At 38.2% G+C, this 14,367-nt stretch overlaps 1 protein-coding gene across 8 annotated transcripts in view; it reads left to right on the forward strand.

Annotated features, from left to right (window-relative positions):
* Positions 1–5,469: 5,469 nt before the first annotated feature.
* plekha7b (pleckstrin homology domain containing, family A member 7b) overlaps positions 5,470–14,367 on the forward strand; it is a 72,590-nt gene continuing 63,692 nt past the window's right edge. For 6 of the 8 annotated variants that reach the window (XM_077563354.1, XM_077563353.1, XM_077563356.1 and 3 more), the window contains exons 1-3: positions 5,470–5,621; positions 5,724–5,800; positions 5,893–5,950. In XM_077563354.1, coding sequence (XP_077419480.1) covers positions 5,539–5,621; positions 5,724–5,800; positions 5,893–5,950 — 218 coding nt within the window. In that variant the 5' untranslated portion in view covers positions 5,470–5,538. The remainder of the gene's footprint in view (positions 5,622–5,723; positions 5,801–5,892; positions 5,951–14,367) is intronic. The other 2 variants (XM_077563359.1, XM_077563360.1) reach the window with 1 other exon arrangement.

Consider the following 14,367-nt stretch of genomic DNA (forward strand, 5'->3'; position numbering starts at 1 on the left):
GCTCCGCGTTACGACACCGTCATAGCCGCCGCGTCAGCAGTTCCAATTTCGCCGTCAAGCTCGGATTCACCTTCATCATCATCGTCATCAATGTACTCTTTTAGCGTTGGTCGATGCCTTTTGTCTTGTAAGTGTAGAGCTGCTTGCAAACGCTCGCCATTGCCCGTTCCCTCCTCCATCTAGCTCCATCTAACGTCTTCTACTGCCGCGTCAATGCTTTCCAGCCACGGAGTCACCATCATCTTCATCATCGATGATGATCATCGTCATCAACAATGTGCTCTTTTAGCGATGCTTTTGGTCTTTGAAAAAAACGGCTCTGGCGTTAGCTCCTCGCGAACCGGCCGCCATTTTTCCTTTGTTTTCCATTCTGATCTCCTGCTCAACGCTCTAGCTGCGCCTCTATTGACGCCCACCCGATCTTGTCAAAAGAGAGTCATCGCTGCCCTCTAGGGGCCAAAAATAGTCATTAGGCTCACGAGACCTGCTTAAAACTTTCAGGAGAGCTCCGCAAGCCTTCCCAGCACCCGTTTCAAAAAAAAAATAAAAAAAAATGGGAGGACGTCTTTTAACGTCTTTGGCGCTCCTCCGTAGGTTTTTGCAGAACGTCATTTAACGTCTTTGGCAGTAAAAGAGTTAAATTGTATTTCACAAAATTTTTATTTTGCACGACTACAGTTGCAAACGATGTAAATCAAATACCGGTAGTCCGGTACTCAGTTTGAGTGTGCGATACAGTTTTCATGCGTCTTGTGTTAACTTTATATAAGAGTGCATCATATTTTAAAACACAATATCTGCTTATCCACTTCGCTCTGCTCTTGAATCACGACAGCACCACATATTTGAATTGTAAGAAACATATAAATTTTGTGTGGTTGCTCTGACTAGTTTGAAATAAGAGCAGGTCAGTCTATCACATTTACATGGGGGGCCGCAACGCCGCGTGATGTTAGCTGGCCACATTTCATGCAAAGCAAACAAGCAAATAGTAACCAGATCAATTACAAAAAGATACAATGATGACATATCATCCGGAACCATCAATTGTCAATAGTCACACTCGTGTACTTTGAAAATTCTCAGAACGGTTGACCACTTTTTGATTCATAGAAATTGCCATTTGACCATCTCACATGGCTTGAGCGGATTTGATTTGATTGATTTTTTTTTAAACCGAGCTGCTAAGTAACATTGTGACTTAATACAAAGAATGTAGGACGTTTTGACTTATTTTTTCTCTAAATGGGTTTGACTGCCATCTAGTGGGCAACAAGTAACGTAATCCCCCCCCCCCTTTCTACATACTGTATTCAGTAAGAAACCAACGTTTTCATGTTAACTTAACTGCCCATGTAGTTAAAACAACAACAACAACAAAACATTCTAGTCACACGCCATCTGGAAAAGAAAAAAGACAAAAAATGAAGCCATTATTTTAGGAAGACGGCAACGTACCTTTACGCCAATAACAGATGATCATATACTTATGGAAAAGGGACTTTTCAATTGTTTGTAAATAGTTGTGTCTCTGGAATATTGTACGCGTCGAGTGTCCACCCATAGTTATGAAATTAAATGACCAGGTAAATTGCAAAACGTGTGTGAGTGAGATGCTCAGAATTTCCGCCTCACTTTTATGCAACAGTGTGGCTAATTCACATATTATTACGACAGCTGGGAAACGTTCCTGAACCCTGTTTTTAGAGGTTCAGTCAACTGTCAATGTTATTGACTAACTTAGCTCTTAGGCGTGAATAGACATTTCTCCAGCAGAGGGCGCCATTGTTGTCTGTTAGAGAAAAACATATGGTAATCTTTAGTCGCACAAGTGTTTTTACTAAATTACAGTATACAGAAGTTATAATAGTATTTATCTCCCACTCAGTATCTTCCATGGCAACATGCATGCTGGTTTTCACATTTGCCTCATAGCTCTGTGATCTGGAGGTTCTTCCATCAGCCTCTACCATGCATGTTCTTGGAAATGTGGAAGGAAGCTGTAGTGCCTACCTGCAGAAAACCCACTCAAGTGGGAGAACATGCAACTCCACTGAGATTCAACCACATTGGATGGGTGTTCTTACATGTTAACAAAATTGCTCAAAACCCATTCTACTGACATGTATTAAAAATAGTCATAAAAAAAAAAATTCCAGAAAATATGATTATTTTTTGTTGACATTTACAAGAAGGAATTTTCTATATTTAAAGATATGTCATTATCAAATTTTCCCCCTTTTATGGCTTTTAGCACACTCAGCATGAGGAAGCCTTCAGAGGAAAAGACAATATCATTGAGTCACCTTGCTGAACCTCTGGCAGCCCAGAGGCAAGAATCCAGCTGAGATTATATACTGCAGAGCTGCACTTGACTGTGCATACACCCGACAGTTTGTGTGTTCTTTTCTGTGGGGGAAATTAGTGTGTGCATAAACACAATAAATCACGTCAAGGTCAAAAAAATTTAATTGGATGAGCTGGGAAATCAGAAGGTTATACTGCAGTGTGTACAACAATAATACAATATTGAGTCTGTTTAAAGACAGTTTGAAAAGGGCATCATTGATAAACAAATATCAAGGAAGATAATCTTTATTAATGTTTCATAATTATACTTGACCATACACACAGCACTGGCATTAATTGACTGTTAGGTTACTACAGTACTTCTGAAAATCTGTATGTGTAACAAATAGTTGGATGTGCAGTCAGTGAATCCTGTGAATGCTCACAGGAATCTACAATAGAAGTTATCTCGCTTCTTCCTGCACTCAGATACCCCTTGTACCGTTTCTCTATACAAAGGATATACGGTAAACACAACCTGTCAGGATATATTGTCGATGCTGTGCTCGGCACTCGGAAAGCCTAAAGTGAAATGAAGCTCTGGTAAATAACACTGTTTAATGCAGTGTAAGCACATGTCAGGAAAGGCTCTCTCCTCCAAACAACATTACAAAGAAGATGATGCAGCCAAAAGCTTCACTTACCGTATGGTATACACTTCACTTCCTGTTGATGCATAGATGCATGTTTTTGTTTATTTTTATACAGTCACAATGTGGAAAATAAACAAACATCTAAGGTAGAGTAAATTATTTTCCTTATGTTCAAATTTCTAACCAGGTTTTCCCATGGGTGCAAACCGAAGTAAGGTGTTTCACGACCAAACTGACCTGATAATCATTGTATCACACGCACACAATATATACACATACAGATTTTGCTTGGCTGCAATGTAAAGAAGTCAACACGCTGCTTATTTAACAGCGCTACAAATAACACAATAAAAGTGAGAATACTTCGAAGTGAAAATGTTCAAATTTGGCCCAACGGGTCAACAACCTTCTTGGCCATGGAATGGGCGTCACAGGCTGCCACTGGAATCCCCTTCGACTCCCCCATGATGACATCACAGTGCTGGTGGCTCTTGCAGACCGTGTGCATCTCTTCTAACTCACATTTCAGGGTGCCCTCACAGTTTGAATCTAGACACGTTTGGCCAATCCATCACATTTATACACTCAGGTGAGGTTCTTTTAGCAAGGCAGTAGACGTCTTTGATGTGTGTTTAGGGTTGTTATATTGGAATACTGTCCTGGGGGTCAGTATGGCTCAGAACATTTTGCCATTCGTGGGTCCCTCGATGAAACGTAGCTCTCCAACGCTGGCAACAGTCACACTAACTTGAAGGCAAAACACACTTTTCTTCATATTTCTTACCTGGATGCCGCCACACAGGCTTGACCGTCTGAACAATACAAGTTAATCTTGGTCTCATCAGACCATAGGACATGGTTCCAGTATGTTAATGTATGTCAACAAATAGTTTGTGGGCTTTCTTATGCATCATCTTTAGAAGAGTCTTCCTCCTGGGAAAAGAGTAAGAAAAAAAAAGTAAAATTTACTCTACAGAATTGACTGTGAGCGATAATAGCAAATTTAACACACCCGCTCCCCATGCACACCTGAGGGCTTTCAACACTATCAGGTCACATGGCAATGAGAGAATATATGGCTGATTAGGCCAAAGTATTTTTACATTTTCACTTGGTACTGACTCATGAAGTCGGGATTTTTTTCCTCGCCATAAATAGGTTTTCTCACAATTTAAAAATCTGTGTCTACTGTCCACCCTACTTTACAGGCACATTTTATCTCGTGGGCCACATGCTGGTGTTATATGCCAGCAAAGCAGCACATAAATCCACTATGCACCCATTACAGTTCTCCACTACATCTTTCCTGTGGACAACTTCATTGAATATTCAATTGTTAGCTGCGGGTTAGAACGTCAAACGGACACCACAAATCAGCCCCTATAGACACACTTTGGAAAGTTGTTTGAGCATTTGTTCGACACTGGTGATATTCACGCTTTTCAGCTTCAAAATATGTAAACTCGGTGTCTACCAAATTAAATAATCATTAACAAATTCTACCAAATTGCTTCTCGTTAAATGACTGTCCTCCAATCGTAGATTATGGAGATGTATGAAATGGGTCATGTTGAAACTCAATCAAATCAAATACACTACACAAACTGGGCAACTTATACCACACTGCCATCTGCTTAGTTCATTGGCCCTCGCCACTCACGCAGTCAAATTTTTTGGTCTAGTTTATCTAAAAAACACTCAATAACCCCATCTTATATTCGCTATCTGCCCACCATGCATACCACCAATTGTATTAACCTTTTCATTCCTAAAGTCCGCACTACTTTTCACTTTTCTGCCCACTACAACAAATAACCTTTCCTCACCCGCTGGGGCGGTATGGTATCTCCTTCAAGATGGTGTCCTCTACCAGATGCTTAAGAGCTTGATGATTCTGCACAGGATCTTGGCTATTATCAGAGGTTGATCCTGGTATATGCTGGAGGCCTTCATTCATGCATACCACCATTTGCATTCACTATCTCCACATTTTCTCCACCCCTCCCCATCCTGCTCCATTAATGTCTTGCTTTTATCTCAGTAAACAAATTCTCACCAGCGTCCTGGTTCCCAATCATCAGATGAAGAACTTGTTGACAAGGGCGAAAGCTGAGTTGTTATGACGCTGTCATTAATTTGATTTAAAATGTTTTTTTTTCTCTTTCTTATTTTGAATTGCTAAAATTACAATCAATTTGAAGAATTTGAAGCTTCATGTTTTGGCAGTCCACAGCTTTTACTCATGGTTTCAGGCTACTTATGGTATGATAAGTTACAACACTAGTTCTAGTAAACCACAGTCCTTCTACTAGTCAGTGTAATGAATTGTTCTACCGGTGAGAACAAAGAGCGCACTAGTAGCTGACAGTTAAGGATATGGAATAATTCTCATAGGCTTTGCACAATAAACGCTGCAGCGGCAGCGCGACGTCGATGGCGCCTTCGCCTTTCGGCCCCTTTAAAAGTATGCAGCTTTAGCGGTGGGATTATTTGAGCGACGACAAGTCGGCGGAGCGAGAAGGGACGAGCAAGAGAGAAAGAGAGAGGGACGGCGAGGGGGAGGAAGGGGGAGAAGTAGAGCCGGAGAGGAGGAATCATGGCGGCACCGCTTGGACGGGACACCCTACCTGACCACTGGTCCTACGGAGTTTGTAGGGATGGCCGCGTGTTTTTCATCAAGTGAGCCACTTTTGATATAGTTACCCGTCGGTACTTGTTGGAATACTCACCGCCAGGTTTGTTCTTACATCGTGCACTAAGTAACAGGTGTCTTTCTTCCAGCGACAAAACTCGCGGTACCACTTGGCTTCACCCGCGAACAGGCGAACCTGTTAATTCCGGACACATGATACGTTCAGGTACGCCACAGATTGTCCGATTCGCGGAAGGTTGCCGTGATTTGGCGGACGTCTCGTCGTAGTTTTGATTCGGTGTGCTGTTCCTCTTCCAGATTTGCCGAGAGGATGGGAAGAGGGTTTCACGGACGAAGGAGCAAGCTACTTCATCAAGTGAGTGGCTCGTCGTTTCATTGTTTGGCTGGTTGAAATGCGATCCCGTTTGTATTTTAAGTGTTTACCGTGTGTAGTTCAGGCACGTCTGGAATGCCACGATCGTCATCAATCGCGGATGCTGCAAACATGTTGTCTAATCAGTTTGAGTTGAGAAACAATAATAGAGTAAGGAGTGCCACTGGGTTGGTGACAACTAATTGCTGCTTGCGGTGTGAGTAAAAGTAGCAGCCTAAGCAGAGCAGGAAGAAGGAAATTAAAATTCTCCTCACATGCTCCACGCAGGACCTCTACTCTCTCCATTAGGTAGGTGTGGAGGTTGTGTGTTTGTGTGTGTGTGTGTGTGAGAGAGAGAGAGAGAGAGAGAGAGAGAGAGAGAGAGAGAGAGAGAGAGAGAGAGAGAGAGAGAGAGAGAGAGAGAGAGAGAGAGAGAAGCGAGAGAGAGCGAGAGAGAGAGGGTGGTGGGGGGGGATGGGGGTGTGACCTTGTGGTGACAGAGATGTATAACATGATTGCATTATTGAAGTGGGGAGGACAGATTTTCACAAAGTCACAAACTACAGTGTGATTTGTTTTGGCCATTTTTCAAGTGAAGCGTTGATAGCAGGCTAAATCACCAATAGCGCAGTGACGTATCCTTTACAACTTTTGGAAGTGAAAGATGCAGTGTTGTATACAGTATTTGGTTTTACATCAAAAAGTGGATTGTGCACGTTCTAACATCTACTGGAAGGGCATTAAATAGTTTTGATCATCACCTTACATTACATAGATACTGTAGTTGAACAGAGATACATCATTCGTAGTAAATAAATAATTTCCGGACCAGGTACGTAAGTGAAATTGGATGATTTCCCGCAGCACACCTGACTGGCCTGCGGTGACGGAAAAAATGTGAGCCTGCATCAGGTTTTGAGGCTTGATACTGTAGTGTATTTAAAAAAAAATTGAATTCTTATTGCACCACAAAAACATGGCGTGATTGTCAATAAAGACTCTGATACCGTAGCTACAAAGAGATGCAACGGGGTGACAATAAAGGATTAAGTGTGGATTTTGAGGGGCTTTTGGCAATGATTGATCAACCCTCTCATTGTGACCTGCACACCGCGTGACAATACGAACCCTTTTTGCCGCCTGACCTCGTTGTGCGGCAGAGGTGGGAGTAAGTGAAATACAGTGCGTGACACGTACAAGTCTCAAGTCGCAACCTTCAAATCTCCAACAAATCCAAAGTTACTGTGAGAAAAGGATCAAACAAGTCAGGTCAAGATGAGTCAAGTCATTACTTATTTCAAGCAAGTTGCCAGTCAAGTCATAAAACATTGCTCAAATGGAACAAAATTGGAGTGATACTAAAAATAATTTTCACTGATAACACTACAAAAAAGTAATTTATCTCTATAAAGTAAATCATCTTTTAAAAATGAAGTGATGATTATAACATTGTGTAATATTGTAAGCCTTTGGTCTTTTGCATTTTGTCATCAATCACTTTTATGGCAGTAATTTGAAGTTTATTAAGTCTACGTCTGAAAAAGTCACCATTTTGTTTGAGTGGAACACAGCAAAAGATCAGTGACTGTGCTCACCAGGAACAAGGATCAATGTGCCCTGTCCACCATTTTGAATGATTCATGCGTCCATCATGAAATAAGATCAATTTGTCCAACTCTACTGTATTATTAAGTTATATTTAGTCTACATCATGTAATACGGTGGCATCCACTGAAATGTGTAATTCATCGTAAAACAAATCAATATTTCCTATCGAAATGCCATTATTGCATTACAGCTCTTCAAACAACCATCAAACTATATTGCACAAAAACATAATAAAAGAGAATGTAAATAAATGGAACTGGTTTGGTAAACTATATGTACTGTACGCTAGGTCAAGCCAAGTCACAACAACAACTGTATAGTCTTGCATTTGTGTCTTTAAACAACTGGATGTAAATTTCTCCTTTTGTAGTCATATGTTTGTTCCATTCAATAAACGTCCGAAAGTGGCTGCATATCTGAAGTTTGCCTGTAATTTTGGCTAGCAGCGCAAATTCGACCATGTTTTTGCTGCAATGAAAATCAATACAATAAATATTGATTAAAAACAAACAAACATCACAAATAGCCAGCATTGTGAAACTTGTATTTCTTTGAAGACCTGCGCAAATTTTGGGTCCAGTGTTTTTGTTTTGTTGTACAGAGAAGCCTAACAGCAAACCTCATATCATGCCTTGCCTTTTGGCACAAAATCAATTATGATTCAAGAAAACAAACCAAAACAACACCCCCATCACTAGAATGATCATACTGTATACAATTGTTAGCTCTGCAGCATTTCTTGAACGCACAATAACCTTTCGGTCCCTAAGCCACATCAACATTATTGACTGGGCAACTGCCCGCCATGAATAATTATCACTGTATCCACCACAAAGAAGGATCAGGAGTATCCAACCTTAAACGGTGACATGCACTGCATCTTGCTGAAATCGTGCTCATTCTGGAGAAATGACCACTGTGTCTGCAGTGGCAGCAGAGAGCTCACTGCTCCGGGGACCAGCGTGGATTCTATGCAGCTGGGTATGCTGCAGGCCAACACAACTGCAGCAAAAATCACATCCAGGCGGAGGTGCTAAAAGTAATTACATTCTACTTAAGTAGAAGTAGTGATACTTGTGTTCGAAAAAAACCCTGGTAAAAGTAGAAATACTGATTTGACTTCTTTATTGAATGAAAAGTAAAACAACAGTATAGACTCTAAAATGTATGTATAGTACTCAGTTATAATACAATACCTATGGAAGCCCATTTTCCTTTTCTTTTTTTTCTGGCAGAAGCCCTTTTCCGCCAGTTCATCAAAAGTTAAAGTGAAAGTCAATCTTAAACATTTCTTGACAATAATATGTTATATGTGACCTCACTAGTCTAAACATTCCATTCTGATTCATATTACATGGGTGGAATATGAGTTATGAAGCAAAATCTAGCCATTTTTAGCCATCTCAGGGGGGCGGCCATTTTGCCAGTTGCTGTCGAATATGAATATGAATAAATATAATATATGAATATGACATCAATGATGCTCAGGGCTCTGGCAACGACAAATCACGGCTCACCTGTTTTCTGAAGCTGAGCTAGGGCTGCTTGATTGTGGAAAACATAATAATCATGATTATTTGGTAATAATTGAAACCATGATTATTCAAACGATTTTATGTATCTCATAAGAATCGCGATTCTCATTTAGTACGATTCAGAATTAATTTTAAATGCCCCAAAATCGATTTTATTTAAATTATTTTATACTGTCTTCCCTTTGTTTGTGTGTGCCTTTATTGGGAGCGCTGTTCATGTTGTACCCGATTTGGCCACTTAGGGGCAGTGTGGTTCCACGCGGTCTGATACACTGTTAAGTTGTAGCCAAATTGGAGAGTAGAAGGAAAAAGTCACGATCAAGTTATTCCAATAAAAGTTTTTTTTTTCCCAGCGTGGAGCCGTTCTTTTGAGTGATAAAAGTGCCGCGAGTAGTGCGCTAATTAGCATTAGCGAGTCAGAATGGAGTAGATTATTACGATTCCTTGAACATCTATAAATTGAAGCAAAAATCATTGTCAATCAAATCAATTTGAATCAAAAAATATTCCTGTTCTGAATCGAATTGCACACCCAAAAATCAGAATCGAATCGAATCATGAGACATTCAAAGATTCCTTTTGGACCAAAACAAGATTTATTAAATTAGTCATTTCAAAATAAAAAGGTGAAAATATATACATTTAAACAACTCAAAATAATCTTTAATTTTTGTTCACAATTATGCCGATTTTGTGGAGCGTAAAAATTGAAATTGTCAATAAATTTCGATTAATTGCACAGCCCTAGAGATGTGATTGGTTGTTACCTGAGACCTGAGCAATATTGACAGCAAGTGGCAAAATGGCCGCCCCCTGAGATGGATTTAAAAACAGCTGGATTTTGCTGCTTAATTTATATTCCACTAACACAATGTCAACCAGAATACCATTTTTTTTTAAATCAAGGATTGTCTAAGTAAACCAACTTTTAGACTCCCGTGCAAATTGGCAGATCCCTAAATATTTCAAAATCTGTTATTGTTACTTGCCTGTGAACGCGTTTGGTCGGAAAGCGTTTCCCCACCCTGTAAAACCCCTTTTTATATTTATTGTCGGAAACAGGCTTCCCATTTTTTTGTTTTACTGCCGGAAACGATCTTCCCGTCCTGTTGATGTTAATACTTTCTGGTTCACTGCTCTCATTGTTTTTCCCGCCTTATAACTTATCGGTACGAAGATCCCAATTACTCACTCAATCAAGAATCCAAATGCAGCTGTCTTTCCCTGACTTTTTCTTAATACATCGTGCTGTCATTGATGGAGGTTGAAAAAGAAAAAGAGCAATAGTTCACACCGCTGCTTCTAGGTAATATTTGGGAAATGATGTGTGTAAATTGCTAGATTCTTTGGTGATTATAAACTCATAAAAAAGTAAAAGTCTCACAGCGCTCTGTCACTGCCATCTATAAATAATTGGATATTCAAGACAGGTGCATTTTGGTCTGACATGCTTTTTAAGGCCCTGGGTTTTAAAATGACTTGTTCAAGGTTGGTTTGTTGCATCACCCTTAATCTTGTCATGACCCAAACAGTTTTATATAAAGTGCAGTCTGTCTGTTTGTCGCCGGCTGATAAGATGTTTGTACTCCGCTGATACGAAGTTTACTATACGCTTTACAAGAAACTCTAAGTATGGAATTGCTTGATAGCAACTGCATTTGTTGTTGTGAGGACATTTATCGTGCTCGGAATACAGATGTATTTACTTTCTTCTGCCCCTGCAAAAAGACAGCACGGATTAATAAATGCTAGCTTGAATGTCAAACCTATCAATTCAGTTGGCAACGTATTGCTCAAATGCATTTGCGTAAGTTTGTTTCTCAGGCTGGATTTACACCAAGTGCTGTGAGGGTCTACGCTGTGTTTATTTGTAACGGTCACGCCATGCATACTGTACATCACAGATTCACGTATTGCAGTGATAGCAAGTGCAAATTGAATTGACGGTGCCGATCCGATCTGTTCTTTTACGCTGCAGTCACATCGGCAGATATCTGACACATATTGGATTGAAGCCTGATTCTAATGTAATAATCCTATTACATGTGTTTTTTTTCCTCTTTACATTGTCACACGTTAATACATACCCAAATTGTGCTACTTGGCAGTAAAAAATTGGAATTGCATCATTTAAACCTGCAACGATCCTCAACTCTTTTTTGCTGAGTTTTGCCTACATTTTTTCTTGTATCATGTGACTGATTGTAAAATTAAAACTTGTCAGGTAAAATCTCAAATTCAGCATCTTCTACAGTGAAGGCATGTTTTTTTGTTTTTTTTCCCCTGGAGAGCTCAGTATTGTTCATTCGGTAATTTTACCGATTTGACATATCATCATCATTGCTCTCTCTTTTTTAATTTTTTTTTAAAATTTAAAATTTAATTTTATTTATTTTTGTATAAAAAAAAACAAACAAAAAAAACAGTGAAGGCATGTTAATTGAAACGTTAATCGAAACAATGAATGATTATTATTAGCTGTAACCACGGTAGAAAGAAAAAAAGAACAACACATAATCAAGTACCGTAGCTGTACTTCATACATGCATTCCTCTCTCCTCTTATTTTTCTCGCCGCCACCCCCTGACTCACTCATCCAAATGTGCACTCAGACACATTCATGACATTGCAGACAGTCGGAATTGATTGAAACGCCAATTCGCATAACATAACTGCAGGGTCACTTTAATACGTTTTGTTTCGTAAGTCTGAAGGTTACTTTGTTTTTGATATATTTACTTATTAAAAACTGCACTAGCATTGCAAACACGACCAAACAAATCCACTTTTTGATGAGACATTGGCCGGTCTCCGTTGGCTCCTTAGCTGTAGTCATAGTGAGCTGTAGCCATGGCAAAGACTTCAGTCAAGTTGGCCGTGACATCATCGAAGCGCGGAAGACACTTCAACATTGACCACCAGTGTTTTTTGAATTAAACACATTTTTTCCAGTAGCCACAAAGCTCCTTAAAAGCCTCGCTAACTTTTATTTGGATTCATTTTCAAATTAGGGATCGTTAACCGATGGCAAAAAAAAAAGGAAATCACGCTGGGCCCAAACAGACCAAATAAAAATGGATATACTTTTTTTCATATCCTTGTGATGTGATTAAAATCAGGGGAGACACTTTTCTGTGTGTTAATAGCTTTTAAACTGCTTTGTTACACACTCACACGCACATACACGTACTCACCCACATACAAATAAATAAATAAATAAATAAATAAATAAATATATATATATATATATAAAAAAGTAAAAAAAAATATATAAAAAAAAGTAAAAAAAAAAAATATATATGTAAAAAAATATATATATATAAAAAAAAAAAAAAAAAAAAAAAGAGAGAGCAATGATGATGACATGTCAAATCGGTAAAATTACCGAATGAACAATACTGAGCTCTCCAGAAAAAATAAATAAATAAATAAACTGCTTTGTTAGACACTCACACGCACATACACGTACTCACCCACATACAAAAAAAATAAAAAATAAATATATATATAAAAAAGTAAAAAAAAAAAATATGATGATGACAACAATACTGAGCTCTCCAGGAAAAAAAAAAAAAAAAAAAAAAAAAAAAAAATAAACTGCTTTGTTAGACACTCACACGCACATACACGTACTCACCCACATACAAAAAAAAAAAAATATATATATATATATAAAAGTAAAAAAAAAATTATGATGATGACAACAATACTGAGCTCTCCAGAAAATAAATAAATAAATAAATAAATAAACTGCTTTGTTACACACTCACACGCACATACACGTACTCACCCACATACAATATATATATATATATATATATATATATATATATATATATATATATATATATATAAAAGTAAAAAAAATATATATAAAAAAAGTAAAACAAATATATATATGTAAAAAAAATATATATATGTAAAAAAAAAGTAAAAAAAAATATATATAAAAAAAAGTAAAAAAAAAAGTAAAAAAAAAAGAGAGAGCAATGATGATGACATGTCAAATCGGTAAAATTACAGAATGAACAATACTGAGCTCTCCAGAAAAAATAAAAAAATTAAAAAATAAATAAATAAATAAACTGCTTTGTTATATTCCAAAACATGCACAAAAGAGCAATTTGAATGTTGCAACTTTGCCTCAGTAATTGGAGGTGTCGCAAACAAGCCCCATAAGTGTGCATTTCGGCATGCAGACTAGATTTATTTGCACATTTTACACATGGTAATAAATGACATTTTGCAAAAGGGATAGCCCAGCCCCGTCCCCCCCCCACCACCCCCACCCCACCCCCCATAAAGCCCATGACTACTTTAACACACCACTGACCAGCACTCTCATTCTTTTAGCCACTATTCAAAGGTTGTGACTCGGGGATACGGCTGGAACTTGAATCAACCGCTCAGTCAAGGGCTCAGCTGTGGAAATGAAGATGTTGTTTGTTACACCCCAAATCTCTGCCTTATCTGCTAACCAATGCAAAAAGAAAAGAAAAAAAAGAATACTCTCAATATTAACAAATATGACATTAAAACATGCACGATTGATTGGAGTAAGTAGTTGTGAAAAATGTTATTTTCTCTATTTGATAGTGACACACTGACACTTATCGATAGATCCTTTGAGAATTGGTGACGAGTGGAAGCTGAGTTTGACTTTTAACTCACAACTCTTTCGGGAGACATTTTCTGTTGATGTGACTGAGCACTTATTATTCTCTAGTGGCAAGAAAGTGAAAGTGCTTCTACAGTTTAACTCCCATAGTTACCTTGATTAATTGTAGATGTGAATGTTGCCAGGTTTTGCCATTTGTCCCGTGTGCATCATGGCTAATTAGACATCTGTGTCAATTAAAAGTGCTGTATACGTTTTGAACAGCCGCCAATTAAAGTTGAAGAGGGAAGACTTAGCCATGGTGCATTTTACTACATTGCTCTTAAAATATGGATTTCATTGGACAGCTTAACGATCAAGACTTTCAAGGAATATTCAGCAGCATTTGGTTAAAATATCATCCACATGCTTTGAAACTTAATGTTCATTTATGATTTAATTACTGCTTTCGAAGACACTCTTCAACTGAACATTAACTCATTCACTGCCATTGACGGTTATAAACGTCAAAAATCATTTGAACTATTTCTATTAGTTTAACATTTTTTTTTCTACTTTTGTTAACAAGAGTATGAAAACCTAGATTTTTTTAATTGTACATTTAGAACAGATGTAAAATTTGTGATTAATCACGAGTTAATTATTGAAGTCATGCGATT

This window comes from Vanacampus margaritifer, chromosome 4 (genome assembly GCF_051991255.1).
Source record: "Vanacampus margaritifer isolate UIUO_Vmar chromosome 4, RoL_Vmar_1.0, whole genome shotgun sequence".
Classification (NCBI taxonomy): domain Eukaryota; kingdom Metazoa; phylum Chordata; class Actinopteri; order Syngnathiformes; family Syngnathidae; genus Vanacampus; species Vanacampus margaritifer.